This window comes from Corylus avellana, chromosome 11, assembly GCF_965113065.1.
Source record: "Corylus avellana chromosome 11, dhCorAvel1.hap1.2, whole genome shotgun sequence".
Taxonomy (NCBI): domain Eukaryota; kingdom Viridiplantae; phylum Streptophyta; class Magnoliopsida; order Fagales; family Betulaceae; genus Corylus; species Corylus avellana.
The window spans coordinates 2824056-2846340 of NC_142500.1; the positions used below are offsets into that span (position 1 = coordinate 2824056).

The window sequence follows — 22285 nt, forward strand, 5'->3', positions numbered from 1 at the left end:
TCTCACATGTAGAGGACACATGTCATTTTTATAGAATATGTTAAAAGAATTTCCTCCAATCCAGTTTGGAAGAAATCTCTGTCCAACAAAATTTATGTGATCATGAATATGACTGATAATTAAATTTTGACACAAATCTCCGACATGAAATTAATGAGTTTAACTTCTATAAGGACCTGGTCCTTTACAGCTACCAATAATAGACCGCCACATTAATTAGGAACACAAAATTAGATTAAAATATAAGCTTGTTAGAGACCAATACGACCTTCTATTATGGTATAAGAGTTGGAGGTTACAAAGCAATGTATGGTTAGTGATCATGGGTGTTTTGCATAGACCTAGTGATCAGCCTAGGATTGATGTCCCTCGCAATTCCAAACAAATACAAGGGCTTATAATTTCAAAGAATTACGAGGGCCTTCAGTTCTAGATATTCTGACCGTTCATTTAAAATTAGTAGCTTAAATTGAGCGAAGTAAGTTGTTGTTTTTTTTTTTTGTTTTTTTTTTTTTATTTTTTATAGAAGAAAAGAAAAAAGAAAAAAGAAAAAGAAAAACGTCATTTTTTTGCACATCTCTTATATAGGCTAGTGGATGGTTGGACCAACACTTAAAGCGGTTAACAACAACCTTAAGAGTGGCCGCCTGCCATATGACTATTTGAGGGAGTAGTCAGACCATCTTAGCCACCACCGAACACTATAGGGTGGTTGTTTCACCTTGCCGAGTAATTGGAAGGATGGTTGCACCACCTCACTAAACCATTAGGGGTGATTTCACCACCCTCTCAGCTATTGGTGGGTGTTCATACCACCCACAAGTGTTTGGTGGAGTATTGACCCACCATCTCTCACTTTCAAAGGATGGTCAAGCACTCTCTCCCTTCCAAAGGTAAAATAGGGTTGACCACTCTTAAAGGAGAGCTTCAAACTTGTCTGGAACCATCTTTTATCACAATCCTTCTAATCAGGAAAGAGATGTTGGTTTCATTTGGCAAGTTCTTGATGTATGAGTTATCTTAATATTTAGGAGGTAAATTACGATTTAGGTGCATGGGTACAAAAAGATTTGTACATATCTATGTTTCATATTCTAAATCTTTCATCTTAATTTTTTTTTTTAACTAAACTTTATTTATGCACAAATAAATAAAGCTTGATATATCCACCATAATACACATATATGTTTGTTTTCTTAAGGAACAAGTAGAAAAACAAACTCCAACTTATCGCATTCATTAATATTTTCCATATATACTGATACACAATTCTTGGAATTTTATAGATTTTCTCAAATCTCAATGACTTGGATTTTACCATTTATTACCTCAGAATTAATTTATCATAATTTTTATATTTTAGAAATTATATAAATGCTAGTATACCAAAATCAAAACCATTAAATTAATTTGAAAACAAATGTCTTGGAATTGTACATATACTCTTAATCTAGCTAGTAACTTAAAAAGCGATAAATTTTGTTCCTCAATTTCTCCATATAAAAACCACTACACACAAAAACTCACATCACACTGCTTGTCATACAAAGCATATACTTGTAAAAGAAGAAAGAAAAAAAACCATGAAAAGCGTCATCGTTTCTGCCATACTTTTGTTCTTTCTCTTCATTGCTCATGGTATATATGTATATAAATCGTTTTCTTTATAATACCAAATGCATGCGAAGATATATGATAGCCGACGTAAAATATTTTTATTATTATTTAAATAAGTGGTAAACTAAGCATGATTCTTTTTGTTTAACTTGTTTTGTCTTTTTGGCTATAGCTAAAGGTGAATCTGTTGCTGCTTCGCATGAGGAACCGATCAAAGGATTGGGTATGTATCTCACATGCAACACCATGTAATGTAACTTTATTAATGAAAAATAAATAATAATATTTGTGTTATTCTAAACCATGCACGAAAAGTAGTCATTACTTCAAATAATATTACATGTTTTTACATTTTTGGATGAATGCATGCAGGCGGGATAGATGCCGGTGGCATATGCCAAAAAACATTATATAGAGGAGGAAATTGCCAGATAAAGTCGTGCGACGCTGGTTGTAAAGAAAAATTTGGCGCACAATGGCATGGGGTGTGCTTTGTCGACCAAAAACCAAGTGACACATGTTTATGTCGTAGTCCTTGCTAAATTGTTTCCAGGTCCTACAAATTGGTGCTACTCGATCGTTTCAGCTTATCTAGCTTGGACCAACACAACAATATTGTAGCACTACATTAATAAGAGCCTCAGGCTCATGTAATGGTTAATAACTTTATCCCTCTCAGTCTCTCTCTCTTTCTTAAATTTTCCAATAACTATATAACCATTCGGCTAAAGATCTTATAACCGAGCTACATGGATGGGGATATATAATTAGCCATATTAACAATAATCCGGCTAAGCAATAACAAAGAATTCCGGTCCAACAACATTTATCTCAATATTAATTTCTAGTAATTGTTGCAATGGTATTATTAGGACCATGATCTTTCCGAGCTAAGGAATTTCCAAATAATAATATAGACCACATTTGTATTTTGACTTTCTTTTGTTAAAACTGACCCATGTTAAGGATAAGCATTAATCCAAATCAAAATTGGCACTTAGGGTGCTTTTGAAATTGTGATTTAGCAAAGATAATCTGCATTTTTAAAAGATATCGCAAAATGTAAAGTGTTTGGCATTGCAATTTAAAAAGCACTTAATCTAAAATAGGAAGAAAAAAAAATATGTGATTTCTATAAGCAAGCTAAGGGATGCTTATTTGAAAAAATGCGAATTTAAACCAAAATCACGATTTCTCATAACAAACATTTGATAAAAAAAAATACTTTTTAACATGTTTTACCAAACACATTTGTGATTTTAAAAAGTAGCGATTTCAAAAATGCAATTTTAAAAAAATACATTTTTTAAAATTGAACTTATTGAAACTGCAATCCCAAACGGACCCTTATACCTTAACTCAACCCCCTTGTAACCCTGATAAATTAAGTTGCACAAAATGGTGGGGCTGGAGTTATATATTAAGATGGAAATGAACTCTTCCTCTCTTGATTTTTGTGGAAAAGAAGTAAAAATGAATGGTTAAACTTTTCTGAACACAAAGCTAATCCAATTTCAGTACTCTAATTTTAAAATTTGTACCGCCAAACACAACACAACAGTCTCTCCCTAAGTGTTAAACCCCCGTAACCCGACTTTTTGGACTCCAAACAGTTTTTTAGGTGTAACTTGGAGGCTTTAAAAATATGTTGATCTGTATTTATTTTCTAATGCAAAACCCTAATAAAATGATGTATCATCCCTCTCTTGATTTTTTGTGGGAAAGAAGTATACATATTAATTATGAATATATATGATTTTATTTATTTATTTTTTTGTGGAAAAGAAGTATATAAATGGGAAAAACAATTTGCACATGAATTTGTACGGAATGCAAAAACAAGAACAAGTTTACTTCCAAATAAGGATAAAAGATCTCAAATTTTATTCTTACAATTTTCTTTTGAGCACAATGGACATTAATACCAATTAAGCTCTTTATGCTACAATTTTCTTTAGAGAACAGGTACTTTGCAATCAATCATGTCTATATCTTAAAAGTAAGTAAGTGAAACAATGTTGAAGATGACAACTAAATCTTTTGGTAGTTTAGGGGACGTTGTTATGATTGAAAGTTTGAGGAGGGGAGAACATTGTCAATTGAATGGTAGTTTAATGAGTGTATGTAAATTTTTTCCCTAAAATGTTTTAGTTTTTTTTTTTCTTAAAAAAAAAAAAAACAAATATATATATAGGAATTTATTGTAGTAGTTTTGTCTTATTGAAAAAAAAAAAAAAAAAATCAGGATAATTTGTTTTTTTGCTGGCCTTGGGGTATATTGTTAATTTTTTGGTAGTTTAGCGGACATTGTTCCAATTAAAAGTTTGGGGGCATTGTCAATTGAAGAGTAGTTTGAGGGGGAATATGTGAACCTTTTCATTTTTTTTTTTTCTTTAGAGTAATAACACGTATTTGGGTCCCATATATATATATATATGAGTCATCTAATATTTAGGAGGTAAATTACGATTTAGGTGGGTACAAAAAGATTTGTACATATCTATGTTTCATATTCTAAATCTTTCATCTTAATTTTTTTACTAGACTTTATTTATGCATAAATAAATAAAGCTTGATATATCCACCATAATGCATATGTTTGTTTTCTTAAGGAACAAGTAGAAAAACAAACCCCAACTTATCGCACTCGTTAATATTTTCCATATATATATATATATATATACTGATACACAATTCTTGGAAGGATCCTCTCCATTTCAAAATTCCTCAATTTCCTCCATTTAGTGCATTTTGAAGGGTAGTGTTGTCCAAAAGTTTTAATAAGGGTAGTGCATTAAATGCAATACCCTTCAAAATGCACTAAATGGAGGAAATAAAGTGATTTTGAAATGTAGAGGATCCTATTCCGAATTTTTTATAGATTTTCTCAAATCTCAATGACTTGGATTTTACCATTTACTACCTCAGAATTAATTTATCATAGTTTTTATATTTTAGAAATCTATAAATGCTAGTATACCAAAATCAAAACCATTGAATTTGAAAGCAAATGTCTTGGAATTGTACACAGTACATATAATCTTCATCTAGTAACTAAAAAGCAATAAATTGAGGAAATCACAAGCATTTATTAATTTGAAAACGAATGTATGAGAAATTGTACATATACTCTTGATCTAGCTAGTAACTTAAAAAGCGATAAATTTTGTTCCTCAATTTCTCTCTATAAATACCACTACACACAAAAACTCACATCACACTGCTTGTCAAACAAAAGCATATACTTGTAAAAGAAGAAAGAAAAAAAACCATGAAAAGCGTCATCGTTTCTGCCATACTTTTGTTCTTTCTCTTCATTGCTCATGGTATGTATATAAATCGTTTTCTTTCTAATACCAAATGCATGCGAAGATATATGATAGCCGACGTAAAATATTTTTATTATTATTTAAATAAGTGGTAAACTAAGCATGATTCTTTTTGTTTAACTTGTTTTGTCTTTTTGGCTATAGCTAAAGGTGAATCTGTTGCTACTTCGCATGAGGAACCGATCAAAGGATTGGGTATGTATCTCACTTGCTACACCATGTAATGTAACTTTATTAATGAAAAATAAATAATAATATTTGTGTTATTCTATACCTTGCACGAAAAGTAGTCGTTACTTCAAATAATATTACATGTTTTTCAGATGACATGTTATACATTTTTGGATGAATGCATGCAGGCGGGATAGATGCCGGTGGCATGTGTCAGAAAGCATTATATGGAGGAGGAAATTGCCAGATAAAGTCATGCGACGCTGGTTGTAAGAAAAAATTTGGCGCAAAATCGTATGGGTTGTGCTTTTTCTACCAAAAACCAAATGACACATGTTTATGTCGTTATCCTTGCTAAATTGTTTCCAGCTCCTACAAATTGGTGCTACTCGATCGTTCCAGCTTATCTAGTTTGGACCAACACAACAATATTGTAGCACTACATTAATAAGAGCCTCAGGCTCATGTAATGGTTAATAACTTTATCCCTCTCATTCTCTCTCTCTTTCTTAAATTTTCCAACAACTAAATAACCATTCGGCTAAAGATCTTATAACCGAGCTAAATGGATGGGGATATATAATTAGCCATATTAACAATAATCCGGCTAAGCAATTACAAAGAATTCCGGTCCAACAACAGTTATCTCAACATTAATTTCTAGTCATTGTTGCAATGGTATTATTAGGACTATGATCTTTCCTAGCTAAGGAATTTCCAAATAATAATATAGACGACATTTATATTTTGACTTTCTTTTGTTAAAACTAACCCATGTTAAGGATAATCATTAATCCAAATCAAAATTGGAGCTTAAGGTGCTTTTGGAATTGCGATTTCGCAAAAATAATCTGCGTTTTTAAAAGATGTAAAGTGTTTGGCATTGCGATTTAAAAAATACTTATTCTAAAATAGGAAAAAAAATATGTGATTTCTATAAGCAGGCTAAGGGATGCTTATTTGAAAAAATGCGAATTTAAACCAAAATCACGATTTTTCATAACAAATATTTGATAAAAAAAAAAAAATTAACATGTTTTACTAAACGCATTTGTGATTTTAAAAAATAACGATTTCAAAAATGCATTTTTTTAAATTGTATTTATTGAAACCGCAATCCCAAACGAACCCTTATTCCTTAACTCAACCCCCTTGTAACCATGATCAATTAAGTTGCACAAACTGGTGGGGCCTGAGTTATATATTAAGATGGAAATGAACTCTTCCTCAGCTCTCTTGATTTTTGTGGAAAAGAATTAAAAATGAATGGTTAAACTTTTCTGAACATAACGCTAATCCAATTTCAGTACTCTAATTTAAAAATTTGTAATGCCAAACACAACACAACAGTCTCTCCCTAAGTGTTAAACCCCTGTAACCCGACTTTTTGGACTCCAAACAATTTTTTAGGTGTAACTTGGAGGCTTTAAAAATATGTTGATCTGTTTTTATTTCCTAATGCAAAACCCTAATAAAATGATGTATCATGCCTCTCTTAATTTTTTTGTGGGAAAGAAGTATACATATTAATTATGAATATATATGATTTCTTTTCTGTTTTTTTTTCTTTTTTTTTTTTTTTTGTGGAAAAGAAGTATATAAATGGGAAAAACAATTTGCACATGAATTTGTACGGAATGCAAAAAGAAGAACAAGTTTGCTTCCAAATAAGGATAAAAGCTCTCAAATTTTATTCTTACAATTTTCTTTTGAGCACATCGGACATTAATATATACCGATTAAGCTCTTTATGCTACAATTTTCTTTAGAGAACAGGTACTTTGCAACCAATCATGTCTATATCTTAAAAGTAAGTAAGTGAAACATTGTTGAAGATGACAACTAAATCTTTTGCTAGTTTAGGGGATGTTGTTACAATTAAAAGTTTGGGAAATGGGGACATTGTCAATTGAATGGTAGTTTAATGGGTGTATGTGGATTTTTTCCCTAAAATTTTTTAGTTTTTTTTCTTCTTATATATATATATATTGGAATTTATTGTAGCAGTTTTGTCTTATTGAGGAAAAAAAAAATTAGGACAATTTTTTTCTTTTTGCTGGCCTTGGGGTATATTGTTAATTTTTTGGTAGTTTAGCGGACATTGTTCAAATTAAAAGTTTGGGGATATTGTCAATTGAAGAGTGGTTTGAGGGGGAAATATGTGAACCTTTCCATTTTTTTTAAGAGTAATAACACGTGTTTGGGTCCAATATATAATACTTTGAGAGATATTGTAAAACATCAAAATCACATATTTATTTTCACCCATTATCAAAAGGTTTTATTAATTATTTTCAGGAATTTAAATATAAACTTCTTAGGTCAATGCGCCTTCATTAAAAACTCCATAGGTGTTTTTTTTTTTCTGAAATTGTCTCCCTGGGTCAATCTAAACTACAATAAACTCCCTACCGTAAAATTTTTTTAACAGCCGTTAATCCACTCAAAATTCTCTGTTTTATCTGATTAAAATATTAATTTAATTTAATTTTTAAAAAAATCTTAAAAATAAATAAATAAATAAACTGAAGGGTGGCCAGGGGTGGCACCACCCCCCAACCCCTATGGGGTGGCTTAGGGGTGGTTTGCCCACCCTTGGGGTGGCTTGCGGCCACCCCCAAGTGGTTTGGGGTGCCTACGGGCCACCCCAAACCACTCATGGGGTGGCTCGAGCCACCCTTTGGGTGGTTTGGGGTGGCTCGCGGCCACCCCTTTCCACCCATGGGTTGGTCACGAGTCACCCCAAACCACCCAAGGGGTGGCTCCTTGGGTGGTTTGGGGTGGCTCGCGACCACCACATTGGGTTTGGGGTGGCTCGAGCCAACCCATGGGTAGAAAGGAGTGGCCGTGAGCCACCTTAGGGTGGCTCACGGCCACCCCATGGGTGGAAAGGGGTGGCCGTGAGCCACCCCAAACCACCCAAGGGGTGGCTCGAGCCACCCCAGGGGTGGCTTGAGGTGGCCCGCAGGCCACCCCAAACCACCTGGGGGTGGCTTACAACCACCGCATAGGGGTTGGGGGGGTGGCCAGGGGTGGCACCACAACCCCTGGCCTCCCTTCAATTTTTTTATTTTTTTATTTAACTTTTAAAATTAATTTAATAAAAATTTAATATTTTAATCAAGTAAAACGTGGAGTTTTGAGTGGCCTTAACGGGTGTTAAAAATATTTAACGGTAAGGAGTTTTTTGTAGTTTCGATTGACCTAGGGACTAAATTTCCAAAACAAAATACCTAGGGAGTTTTTAATAAATGCGCGTTGACCTAAGGAGTTTATATCTAAATTTCCATTATTTTCTTTTCAAAATAAATCTATGCAGATCAAGAATTTATCAAATAAATCTTTCTTTCATATTTTGTTTATTTTCTTAACCAAATCATTTTTTTTTTTACACTACTTACAAATTTAACACGAAATTAGCGGATTATAATGGACAAGTCTAACCGTTTAATTAAATAAATCGAATCAAAGATATGATTGATGGGTCTAACATTAATTTTTACCGGCGGGCGCAATGTAAGGGGTGTTTTGTCTCTCAAGATTTCCGGTCCCATTCCAAAAGATTTGCTACTTTGAAATTCAAGCTTTGTTGGCTCTATCTCTTTCAAATCTTTTAACTCTTCTCTAGTCTCAATCTCGATCCTATATATCCTTGAGTCTGAAAAATTATGGGTCAGTTATTATGGGTGTTTTGCATAGAACTAGTGATCAGCCTAGGATTGAGGTTTATTGCAATTCCAAACAAATACAAGGCTTATAATTTCAAGGGATTACGGGCCCACAATTCTAAATATTTTGATTGTTCTTTCAAAATGAATTGCTTGAATTGAGCTACATAAACCTTTTTTTTTTAAAAAAAGGAACTAGTGGGTGGCTGAACCACCACTTAAAGTGGTCAACCAACACCTTAGGAGTGGTCGCCCACCATATTACTCTTTGAGGGGGTGGTTGTACCACTCTTTGAGATGCTACAATTTTCTTTTGAGCACAAGTACTTTGCAATCACTCATGTCTGTAACTTAAATGTAATTGAAACGTTGTTCAACTAAAAGTAAAGTACTCGGTCTCATCAATGAAAATCCTAAATAACTAGTCACAAGTAGAACAAACAAGGATATATATAATTATTTGTTCGTAAACGCAATAAAATCCAAGCAACCTTCATGTGTATGGTACTGCAGCATATTAGATTCTTTTAGATCCCTATTAATTACTAAAGCAAGTTTATAAACCACTAAGAGGAACAATGGATATCATAGCAATCCAACACTACAAAATAAGGTTGCAGGGAATTGAAACCATTTTACCAAATAAAATAAAAAAAATCAGAAATAAATTAAAAAAACAATCTCATAGGACAATGCCAAATAATTCAAGTGTTTAAGTTGGAACTTTCAAAGTAGAGTTCAACAGATGTAGCACTAGGTACTAACAAGGGTTTTGTGCTTGTTATCACTCATTCTTAAATGTGTTCACCAAGCATGTATAAAGAGGCTCTAAGAACAATAATCAAATTGAATGCTTTCGAATATGAATTCATAGCCACAATATGAAATAAAGTCAACGCAGATACATAAATAATCTTTTTTAAATAGCATACTATATCTAGTAGAATTATGGAATTATGTTCTACGTTTTTCCTTGTTCGAAACTTACATTTGCCAAACTTAGTAACACAAAGAGTGTATGCCCCTTAGAAATCAATTCCTTTCGCAACCTGTTACAAGTAGGAATTCATGGTTATAGCGACGACATTAGTAAGGGTAGTTAAACTAGATTTCATTCTAAAATAAAAAATAAAAAAAAATCTAGTTACCTTGTAATTATAAAGAATAATTTCATCATTCTTTTTATATTCATCCTTCAAGTCTTCGACAATGAAATCATTATGAATTGGTTGAGTCAGCTATATAAAGTACAGAAAAAACTTCATATTAGATAACAATGAAAATTTAATAATATTAAGAAAAAAACTAAAAAATTCATAATATATTTTCTCATATGTTGGATCAGAGAGTATTGGAGATCAATATGCTAAATCGAAAAGGAAAAAAAATTACTTGCTCTCGTTGTATCATGTAAAGATCGGGTTTCTTCTCGACAAGTATTCCTTTTTCCACAAACTCCTTTAATATTACTGAAAACCACTCAAACAATATAAAAATAAAAAAATCTTTAATAGGAGAATCTTGAATTCCATAATTGTTTATAATTTGATCCAATTACCTTCTATGTCCTCCTGTAAACCAAAAAGTATAAATTAATATTAACTTATTAAACATCCCTCCCTGTTTAAAGAGAAAACAAAGCAACTATGAACATTAAAAAGAAAATTAATTTAAAAAAACATGTTCAACTTTACCAAACATTTGCAATCGAATTCATTAAGAATATCTATAATTTGAAAGTCGTCAATTGTTCGCAACTGAAGCCATCCCATAATGGTGCTCCTTACATCCTAAATCATAATAAATATTCAAAATTGTACAAGATTAATTTAGTCTTATAATGCAAATGAAAGACTATTATATATATCAAGGTCATAATTTGAAATTCAAATTATTGCAAAGGAAGTGAACAAAATGAGGTACAATAGTATTTTACCTTCCCTGAATAATTTTTACGAGGTCCAAACTTAAGTCGACGAATGCAAAGACCTGGAGCATAATAGCTCAAAACCTACAAAGATAAGAACATAAACAATAATAAGATATATGCAATAGGTAATAGATTCCTGCAAGTTTTTATCTTTTGTATAAATTTACCCTTTTTTAAGTTATTCATCTCACCCGTAGTGTTACAACAAGATTTTCAAGCCGTATTGCGCCTAGATGACAATAAAAATATCGTGGACGGGACTTAATCGTCAAATCTTCTGATGAACATGATTCAAGCAAATCATTTGGCAGTAACTGCAAGAAACAATGGTACCCATATGAATATTTACAATGTTTAGTATTTATAAGAAAGCAACTACCACAATATCGTAAATGCATAACTACATTTTGTATTTGTGCAACTGTCACTGTCACCAAAGCCTCCTAATTAGCTAGATCTCTTCTTCATACTAGATCATTAGATTAATTGATACATCTTACAAAATAAATGACAATGCAGTAACTACTTGACATGCAACTTTAAGAAGCTAAAAAAGACACACGCATCAGTTATACATACCTTGATCTTATCTTCAAACTGCAAGTACATAACGATAGTTCTCTGAATAAATCAAACAATAATGTTATACAAACTCTAAGAACTATCATAGGTAACGAATTGATTTCAAGAATAATTTTTTTAGCTTACTGGGACTGGAATAGGTTTCAAATGTTCCAAAATATCAATTAACATATGCATGACTTGATCTTGAGTAGGATATGAGGTTTTGTTGTCGGCAGGAGTTATCGACACTGTGCTGAGACAAAAGTAAGAATCCAATTGAACTTTTCACTCTTTTTCTAATTCAAAAAAAAAAAAAAAAAGTAGACGACAAATTATGAGCAACTATACTCAAATATCTTTCTACTAATCGCACTCCTTTCGTTGTAGAAATCTCAAATATGATTTCTCTTGGAATCCTCTCCTTATTCAGTGCTGTGAGAAAATGGAAAAGACCCTCAATCAATTAAAATGTTATTTAGAAACAAATCCATATGCTCTTTTACCTTGAATCAAATGAAGAAAAACACAAAACAGTATTGAATCAAATTATCTAAAAATTAAAAAGAAAAATTGTTGGCTTACTTACCCATTTCAATCCAACTCAGAATTTTTTGTGCGAATCCATCTTCATGTGACAATAGATACTTCAGACGCTCTTGGGAAGTGTGAGTTGTTTTAGACAAATATTGCTTAAAGGGCCCAAACATTTGGTCCCAAGTAAAACGACATAGCTTAGGATCTAATTTTGTGGCACAAATATCATTTTTGTACATTCTCACAGATTCCATCAAAGAGTTGGAAAATACATTAGCCCGTCGATGTGTCCAATAGACTTGAATACGCTTCTCGTCAATCATTTGCTTACAACGTTCAATAATGTCTCGTAATTCCTTTGAAATTACTATGTGTGGTGGACGTCCTACAAGCTTTTGATACAATTCAACACATCCAAGTTGAACCACAACGGGTAGCCATCCTCTTTCTTGTAAGTCAAATAAAGCTGATTCTAGCACTCTTGCTTCAGCCTCCTCCATTATATTGAGTTTTTCATTTTTTGCGCCAACCTTTCCCAAAGTGCAATTTTCAAGCTTTATAGCTTGTCCACGCCTTAAAAGATGCACACCACGATGGTCAAAGAGGGCATATCCCATGAAAACTTCTTGTTCCGAAAGACTTGCATGTGTGATAAGATTAAATTTTTGCTTCATTGTAGGTGGTGACCATCTTACAAATTTAAACTTTGAACGACGTTCTAAAAAATAAAAAAAATGTACGTATCTCAAATTATGAAGAAAGAGGAGATCCAATTTGCATTTCCAAAATAAAAACATTCCTACGTACCCTTCAACCTATGGATCAATCATAACTTTAGCCTATACCAAAATATGTGCCGCTGAATTTCTTGTCATAACCATATATATATATATATATATAGTACATCTCTCTCCTCACTAAAGTTTTCGGGCTTGTTTGGTAAAGGTTTTGGGGGGTTTTTTTTTTTTTTTTAAAAAAAAATAGTCATAGAAAGTTATTAATGTAATATAAAGTAGAAAACAATTTTGAATTTTTTATATCGAAAAGGGAAAAGGTTTTGTTTTGTGGTGATTTTTTAATTTGAATAGTAAAAAAAAAAAGAAAAGAGAGAGAGATATAAAAAGTGAACAAAGTTAGAAAGTTTTTAAGTTGATTTTTTTTTGGGAAAAATGAGAAAAATGGAAGGGGTAGGGAAATGGGTTACCATAGTATGTGGCCCCTCATCTTTCATGAATTAAGATCATCAAGTCAAATATTATATTTGAACGGCATTTTTGTTTACTCAAAAAAGTGAAATGACAAAAATATTCCTCAAATATAACTAACTGGATATTCTCAAGTTCAAGTGAACTGAAGACGATTAACATCTTTCACCCTCTCTACTTTGGGTTTTTTTTTTCTTCATTTTTATTAGTAAATCTACATTAATTGCTGGAGCAAAATAGAAAAAATAATTATACCTGGCTGAAGTATAGAGTCTCTTCTAAGGCTGTTGTTTGCCACTAGCTTTCTGTAATGACATATTGTTGCAACGACCGTCTGGATGAACTGGCTAAGCTTCTGAATCTGCTTTAGTAAAACGATTAGAATAATAGTTCACTTAAGAGAACGACATTGGAACAACATAAGTTTTTAGGGGAGTCTCCCTTAAAAACTATGAGAATAATAGTTCACAATTCAATGACGACATATATGTATAGGAAAACGACATGTATAGTACTTTAGAGATCATGATCTCTAAATCCTATTTCTTTTTGTTTGGAAATCGTGGCGGCTGTACAAACCTGTTACAGGTAAAAAGAGTCAAATTTGTCTTCTCCTTTCAAAGAAAAAAAAAAGAAAAAAGAACAAGCTATAAGATGTTGCCTCATGTAATCCCTTTGCACTGTTCTTACGAGTCACCGAAGAAAAGTACCGTGAAAGTTCTAGCCGTTATATTGTAGAAAAGAAGAGAAATATTGGTTCAAATAACAAAACCCTAACCCTAAGCCTAGGGTTACAAAATACCTAGAAGCATATTTCTTAGGGTTACAAAATACGAAGTGGAGACATCGTATAAACCCAAATAAGCATAACTGAATGGAAGAACCAAAAAGCAAGAACAAGGTTTGGAACATAAATCGCTTACCTCTGTGACAACACTACTGTTGGGTTTCATTTTTGTGGGAAATTTTTGTCTGGCCGTACGTCTGGGTATTGCTCTGACTTTGAGCACTCAACTAAAGAGGAATGCTATTCTCATCATTAATTATCACACATCACTATAAACCCTATGAAACAGATCCTCTCCAGTCCCTAATGGACCGGAGAATATTCAGTTCATGGCTAGAATTTCATCTCAGAAATCCTATGGCCACAAATGAGACACATATCCCACTAAGCCATCCCCTTCTTTTCTTTTTCTTTTTTCTTAATTTTTTTAATTTAAATTAATATTTTATTATTATTTTTATTAGTGGGATATGTGTCTCATTTGTGACCATAGGATTTTTGAGATGAAATTATAGCCATGAACTGAATATTCTCCAGTCCATAATGGATTGGAGAAGATCCTAAACCCAAAAGGTTCGCGCATCATCATCTCCCACTACTATTGAATAATTATATTTATTGCTCCATCCCCAAAGCCTAGGGTTGAAGCAATAAAGAAAGATAAATATAAACACTTATTAGTTAAAAAATAAATAAAAAATCCGATTTCTGGCCAAGCAATCCATACAATGACAAATTTCAAAAAAACAAGATTTTTATCTGTGCAGACATCAAACAATCTGCTTAGAAAATTGCAAATGACTGGAAGAAGTTGTTGCCTATTTTTCATGTCATTTTTATTATTTATTTAAGAAAAATGAATCAAATTCTTCGATTTAAATTCTTGGTAAATTCAAGTTTTAAATTTGCATAATTAGAAATTGAAGTCTAAAAGATAAAATCGCGTAAAGTACAAGAGGGTCTTACAATATATTTATTTTTTTATTTTTTTATATATAAAAATACCTAGCATTTGAATGGACAGCCCATAAAATTAAGTGAAATTTACTGGATTAACTCTAGATTCACTTAAAATCATTTTTTATTTTTTTTTTTGGGGGGGATGAAGTCCAAACACACCCTCAAGGTGTGGAAATTTAAATTATTTTAGTTTTTTTCCTAAAGAAAAAAAATTATCATTTTTTTAAAAAAAATTTATTGTATCATTTTTGTTTAATTGAAAAACAATTCAGAGAGACATTGTTAATTTTTTGGTAGTTTAGGAGGACATTATCCCAATTGAAAGTTTTGGAGGAAGAAAAACATTGTCAATTGGGCCACAGTTTAAGGAGGGTATGTAGACTTTTTCATTTTTCCTTTCTTTTTTCTTTGGAGTAATAACATGTATTTGTTCTGATATATAATTCTTTGAGAGATGTAAAACATCAAAATCACACTTTGTATTTGTTTTCACCCATTATAAAAAGGTTTATTTTTTATCTTTTCAAATAAATCTTTGTAGATCAATAATTTATCAAATAAATCTTTCTTTCATATTTTGTTAATTTTTTTAATTGAATGTTTGTAAAATATCAATTACACCCTTTTTTTTACACGACTTACAAATTCGATACAAAATTAGCAGGTTATAGCGGATAAGTCTAACCGTTTAATTAAATAAATCGAATTAAAGATATGAATGATGGGTCAAACATCAATCTTTGTTGGCCGACATAATATAAGGGGTTTTGTCTCTCAAGTTTTCGAATCTTGATCCCATTCAAAAAGATTTGATACTTTGAAATTCAAACCTTGTTGACTCTATCTCTTTCAAATCTCAGGTCATAAGTCTCTAGTCTCGAATCTCGATCCCATCCTCGAATCAGAAAAATTATGGGTTGGTGATCATGGGTGTTATGCATAGAACTAGTCATGATCAGAGTAATCCTAGTGATATGCCTAGGATTGAGGTTTATTGCAATTCCAAACAAATATAGGGGCTTATAATTTCAAGGAATTACAGGACCTACAATTCTAACGATTTTAACCATTCATTCAAAATGAATAACTTGAATTGAGAGGGAGGGATTTCACTTACCCTTGAATTATCACTCTTTTTGGACCTCTTAAATTGTCGCTCTTTTTGGAATGTCTCTCTAAAGTACAAAACCTCTCAATTTAGTCTTTTTTTTTTTTTTTTTTTTTTTTTTTTTTTCAATGTACCTCTCCTCTATTAGGATTTTTCGTTAAATCCCAAAAAAATCCAAAAAATATCCCCTTTTTTAAGGAAAAATATTTAAAATTTCTTACAAAGATTGATGCATAGGTATTTTTGCAAATACTGTTAAATTCAGACCAATGCCTTATTTTTTTTCTTCTTAAAACAAATAGGTGTGTTTTAGAAAAAGTTAATGGAAAAGTAAACTGAGGGGGTGATATTGCAAACAATTGAAAAAATTATACACTAAATTGAGAGAAATTGAACTTTAAGGATACATTGCAAAAGTGATAACAATTTAGGAGAATAAAGTGAAGTTTTCCTAAAACAAAAGAACTAAGAGGTGGCTGAACCACCACTTAAAGTGGTCAACCACCACCTTAATTAGGAGTGGCCACCCACCATATTACTCTTTGTGGGGGTGGGCCATCAGTAGTGTTCAATGAGCTCTTTATGCAATTTTCTTTTGAGCACAGCTAAAAGTAAAGTAATCGGTCTCATCAATGAAAATCCTAAATAACTAGTCACAAGTACAACAAACAATGATATAATTAATTGTACGTTCTTAAACGCAATAAAATCAAGGCTTTTGTTTACATTGAAAAACCATGCTTGGCAACTTCATTTGTATGGTATTGCAGCACAATAGATTCTTTTAGGTCCCTATTAATCATTAAAGCAAGTTTATAAAATTGATACCATAGTAATCCTATCGGTACAAAATAAGGTTGCACTACATGGGAAATTATGCATAGAGGGAATTGAAACCATTTTGCCAAAGAAATTTTAAAAAATCTAAATCAGAAACAAATTAAAAAACAATATCATACGCCAAATAATTTAAGTGGTTCTATTGGAACTTTCAAAGTAGAGTTCAATAGATTATGCACTACAATCAACACTATGTGCTTAATCATAAACCTTGTACTAACAACGGTTTTGTGCTTGTTATCACCCATGCTGAAACAGGTTCACCAACAATGTATAAAGAGGCTCTAACAATAGTAAGCAAATTGAGTGCTTTCGAACATGAATTAATAGCCACAATATCAAATAAGTTAATGCAGATACATAATATATTTTTTAAATATATAGCATACTAATCATGTTCTGAACAGACTTTTTTTTTTTCTTTGCATTTGCCAAACTTAGTAACACAAAGAGTGTATGACCCTTAGAAATCAATTCCTTTCACAACCTGTTACAAGAGTAGAAATTCATGGTTATAGCCACGACATTAATAACTAGTGTAAGGGAAGTTAAACTAGGTTTCTAACTAAAAGAAAGAAAATCTAGTTACCTTGTAATTATAAAGAATAATTTCATCATCTTTTTTATATTCATCCTTCAAGTCTTCGACAATGAAATCATTATGAATTGGTTGGGGCAACTACATAAAGTACAAGAAAAACTTCATATTAGATAACAACGAAAATATAATAATATAAAAAAACTAAAAAATTCATAATATATTTTCTCTTATGTTGAATCAGAGAGTATTGGGGATCAATATGCTAAATCGAAAAGGAAAAAAAATTACCTGCTCACGTTGTATCATGTAAAGATCGGGTTTCTTCTCGACGAGTATTCCTTTTTCCACAAGCTCCTTTAATGTTACTGAAAACCACTCAAACAATATCAAAAAATAATAATAATAATAATAAATAAAAAATAAAAATATTTAATAGGAGAATCTTGAATTCCATAGTCGTTTATAATTTGATCCAATTACCTTCTATGTCCTCCTGTATACCAAAAAGTATAACATGATATTAACTTATTATACAAGTCTACCTTTAAAGAGAAAACAAAGCAATTATCAACTGTAAAAAGAAACTTAAATAAAAAAAACATGTTCAACTTTACCAAACATTTGCAATTAACTTCATTAAGGATATCTATAATTTGAAAGTAGTCAATTGTCCGCAATTGAAGCCATCCCATAATGGTGCTCCTTATATCCTAGATCATGTTAAATATTCAAAATTTACCACAAAACTATTATATAATGCAAATGAAAGACTATTATATCAAGCTCATAATTTGAAATTCAAATTATTGCAAAGCAAGTAAACGAAATGAGATGCAGTAGCATTTGACCTTCCCTGAATAATTTTTACGGGGTCCAAACTTAAGTCGACGAATGCAAAGACCTGGAGCATAATAGCTCAAAACCTACAAACGTAAAAACATAAACAATAATCAGATATATGCAATAGGTAATAAATTCCTGTAAGTTTATATCTTTTACCCTTTAAGTTATTTATCTCACCCGTAGTGTTACAACAAGACTATCAAACCGTATTGCGCCTAGATGATAAAAAAAATGTGGAGGATGAGACTTAATCGTCAAATCTTCTGATGAACATGATTCGAACAAATCATTTGGCAGTAACTGCAAAAAACATTGGTACACATAGGAATATTTACAAAGGTAAAAAATGATCAACATTTCAAATGTTTAGTATTTATAATAGAGCAACTACCACAATATCCTAAATGCATAATTACATTTTGTTTTTGTGCAACTGTCACTCCCACCAAAGCCTCCTAATGAGCTAGATCTCTTCTTCATACTCAATGGATTAATTGATACATTTTGCAAAATAAATAACATTAATGCGGTAACTACTTATATACATGCAATTTTAAGAAGCAAAAAAAGACACATGCATAAGTTATACATACCTTGATCTTGTCTTCAAACTGCAAGTACATAATGATAGTCCTCTGAATAAATCAAACATTAATGTTATAGAAAAACTAAAAACTATAGTATATAACGAATTGATTTCAAGAATGATTTTTTTTGCTTACTGGGATTGGAATAGGTTTCAAATGTTCCAAAATATCAATTAACATATGTATGACTTGATCTTGAGTAGGATATGAGCTTTTGTTGTTTGCAGGAGATATTGACACTAAGCGAACACAAAAATAAGAATTCAATTGAACTTTACACTTAAAAAAAAAAAAAAAAACAAAAACAAAAAGACAATAAACAAGTATACTCAAGTATCTTTCTACTAATTGCACTCCCTTCGTGGTAGAAATCTCAAATATGATTTCTCTTGGAATCCTCTCCCTATTCAGTGCTGTGAGAAGTAGAAAAATCCCACAATCAATTAAAAGGTTTTTTAGAAACAAATTCGTGCTTTTTTATCTCATATCAAATGAATGAAAACACAAAATGATATTGAATTAAATCATTTAAAAAAAAAAAAAAAAATTGCTAGCTCACGTACCCATATTAATCCAACTCAAGATGTTTTGTGCAAATCCATCTTCATCTGATAAAAGATACTTCAAACGCTCTTGGGAAGTGTTAGTTGTTTTAGATAAATAAGGCTTAAAGGGCCCAAACATTTGGTCCCAAGTAAAGCGACATAGCTTAGGATCTAATTCTGTGGCACAAATATCATTTTTGTACATTCTCACAGATTCCATCAAAGAGTTGGAAAATACATTAGCCCGTCTATGTGTCCAATAGACTTGGATACATTTCTCGTCAATGATTTGCTTACAACGTTCAATAATGTTCCATAATTCCTTTGAAGTTCTTGTACTGTATGATGGACCTACAAGCTTTTCAGACAATACGGCACAACCAAGTTGAACCACAACGGGTAGCCATCCTCTTTCTTGTAAGTCAAATAAAGCTAATTCTAACACTCTTGCCTCAGCCTCCACTATATTGGGTTTTTCATTTTCAATTTTTAAAGCTTTTGCACGCCGTAAAAGATGTATGCCACGATGGTCAAAGAGAACATATCCCAAGAAAACATATTGTTCTGAAAGACTTGCATGTGTGTTAATTTTAAATTTTTGCTTAATTGTTGGAGGTGACCATCTTACAAATTTAACCATGGAAGAACGTTCTGAAAAAAAAAAAAAAAAAAAAAAAAAAAAAAAAAAGTGAGCCTATGCGTCTAATTTCTCATATTTCACCTTATGTGTTTTTTTATATAGCTTGAACTAAATAAGAAAATTAAAGATTACACCTGGCTGAAGTATGGAGTCTCTTCTGAGACTGTTGTTTGCCAATAACTTTCTATAATGACATGCTGTTGCAACGACTGTCTCGATGAACCGGCTAACCTTGTGAATCTGTATTAATATTAATAACCAAAAAAAAAAAATCTGTCTGATTTTCTGAATTAAAATTTTGTATACAAAAATCATATGTTTACAGTTTGTTCATCGTATTACGTATAAGACTTCAATAAATCAGTAAAATATTGAGTGACCTTTACTGAGTATGAACGTGAGTATAAATAGAATACAATCAAAACAGAACTCCTTAATACATGGAGTTAGTTTTATCTAGAAAACTGAAATACAAAATTCAAATATATATAAAATCTAATCTATACATTTGAATTCCCAATATTATCTCTACTTTGCTGTGATTGATGTGTTTGAATATTTGTTGCATCATACATAGAATCTTGCTTAACCTTACAACTTCTGAGAATTTGATTTAGTAGACAGATGCATATATACACTGTGTTTTTGTGAATTAAAATATAGTCTAATTAAATAAATCCTATATCTATCTACCGAAGTTTTGAGGTTTGTTTTACTTGTATGTGTGTCACTGAATTTGAAAACACCATTAATCTTCCAGCATTACCATTATTCTCTGAGAACGTGTGAATTTCAAACCATGTGAGGGTACTTTAAAACAAACTAGGTTAATCAAACCTGTCTAAATTAATGGTCTTGTTTGAGACATCTAAAAGAAGAGAAAACAAACCCTAACCCTATAAGCATATTTATTAGGTTTACAAATACAAAGCAGAGATGGTAAAGCAACGGTGATGGTGATGGTGATGGTGATGGTGATGGTGATCGAAAAGCAAAGCAAGGCTTGGATTGTAGCTTACCTCTGTGAAAACGTTGGGTCTCATTTTTCTGCGAAACTTTTGGTCTGCGTCGGATTCTCCAAAGTCCAAAACTTAAACCGGGCTCGGGTGCGTTAAACTAGATTAAGAGGAAAAGAAAGAGAAGGAATCTCTTTCTTCTCAACTATCAATGCATAAGTCATATATATAAATTTTTTTTGGTACCTATACGACTATTTATGTAAAACAAGACAGACCGAAAGAGTAACATATAAATTAATGAAATCAAACTTATCAAATTACCCAACAAAAAAACAAAAAACAAAAATCAAAGTAACTATTAAAAATCATTATCTAACGACATCACAAACACATAATAATTTAAGAGAAATGCTACACATCCTAAATTTTTTTTACAATAGTTAGTTTCCAAATGATGTTTCACCATCCCATGAGATTTATTATTTTGGAAAGTATGTCATTAACTCATGAGAAGGTGATACATCATTTGGGAACCAACTTTTAGAACAAAAATTTGGAATGTTTAGCATTTCTCATAATTTAAACTACTTGCGAAACAAACTAAATACAATTAAATGATTAATAGTGTCTAAGAAAAAATTATCAAAAAAATAGTGTCTAAGAAAAATTAGTACATTTCATTGAATTAGTTATCTTGAAGGATTTCTTAAAAACAAACCAACCACAATAAAGAGTTAGTCCAATGCTACAAACTAATAAAAGCAAATAATTAATTAGAAGAAGAAAGAATGGAACACAATTAAAAAAAAAAAAAAAAAAAAAAAAAAATCTTCCAAATTGACTATTAAAATTGAAACACTTAAAAATTATCTTGAAAATTATTTGAAAAAATATTAGATTGTTTATAATTAAATTGTTTTTTTTTTTTTTTTTTTTTCAAAGCAATATTCTTGTGAGTTTTCCTATCAATTAAAGACTAAAAAGTAAAAACAACTATTTCCCCGCTACTCAAACAGTTCATCTCAATTCTAAACAATTTTTTTTTTTTTTTCCCTAAGCACTTCTAGAAAGAAAGATTTATTTTCTCAATTAAAAACTAAAGATAATGACAAATTACTTTTTTCATCATCACTCTTCACCACCTCACCCACAAATCACCTCATTTTTTTTTTTTTTTTTTTTTCTAGTGTTTCACTCCACACGTACACTGAGTCACCGATACATGGCCTGGCCACACCTAGATTCAAGACCCAACTATTCTTTTCTTATTTTGTCTAGTGTTTCACCCACACACTAAGTCACTGACACACGGCCACATCTAGATTCTTATTCTTTTCTTATCCTCTGTTTAACTTTCTATAACCCATATTTGAAATGTTGGAGATATTTTCACAAAAGTGATAATATTGTTTAAAAATTAGTAATGACATGATAAAACTAATAAAATTCACTAGATT

General features: G+C 31.4%; 2 protein-coding genes and 2 long non-coding RNA genes across 4 annotated transcripts; 2 read left to right on the forward strand and 2 right to left on the reverse strand.

The window, feature by feature from the left end:
- The first annotated feature begins 1552 nt into the window (after positions 1–1552).
- LOC148582986 (uncharacterized) lies at positions 1553–2229 on the forward strand. The gene is made up of 3 exons (XR_015909419.1): positions 1553–1638; positions 1790–1840; positions 1990–2229. It is a non-coding gene; the product is annotated as an uncharacterized LOC148582986 (long non-coding RNA).
- A 2622-nt stretch (positions 2230–4851) lies between these two features.
- Positions 4852–5534, forward strand: LOC148582987 (uncharacterized). The gene is made up of 3 exons (XR_015909418.1): positions 4852–4943; positions 5091–5141; positions 5306–5534. It is a non-coding gene; the product is annotated as an uncharacterized LOC148582987 (long non-coding RNA).
- A 4276-nt stretch (positions 5535–9810) lies between these two features.
- Positions 9811–13388, reverse strand: LOC148582988 (uncharacterized; the record flags this gene model as incomplete). Its single annotated transcript, XM_088511764.1, has 12 exons — positions 9811–9834; positions 9934–10023; positions 10178–10254; positions 10344–10356; positions 10480–10575; positions 10722–10796; positions 10907–11029; positions 11295–11336; positions 11424–11527; positions 11628–11711; positions 11866–12531; positions 13274–13388. Coding segments are annotated over 12 exons (1509 nt in total), but the record flags the coding sequence as incomplete, so codon positions are not given.
- A 3723-nt stretch (positions 13389–17111) lies between these two features.
- LOC132166801 (uncharacterized) lies at positions 17112–21014 on the reverse strand. The gene is made up of 13 exons (XM_059577686.2): positions 20889–21014; positions 20004–20109; positions 19248–19880; positions 19014–19097; positions 18820–18923; positions 18691–18732; positions 18275–18397; positions 18103–18177; positions 17869–17964; positions 17735–17747; positions 17543–17619; positions 17303–17392; positions 17112–17200 (listed from the first exon to the last, which is right to left on the reverse strand). Exons 1-13 carry the CDS (start codon positions 20910–20912, stop codon positions 17177–17179), a joined length of 1491 nt encoding a protein of 496 aa, XP_059433669.2. The 5' UTR covers positions 20913–21014; the 3' UTR covers positions 17112–17176.
- Between the last annotated feature and the right edge of the window lie 1271 nt (positions 21015–22285).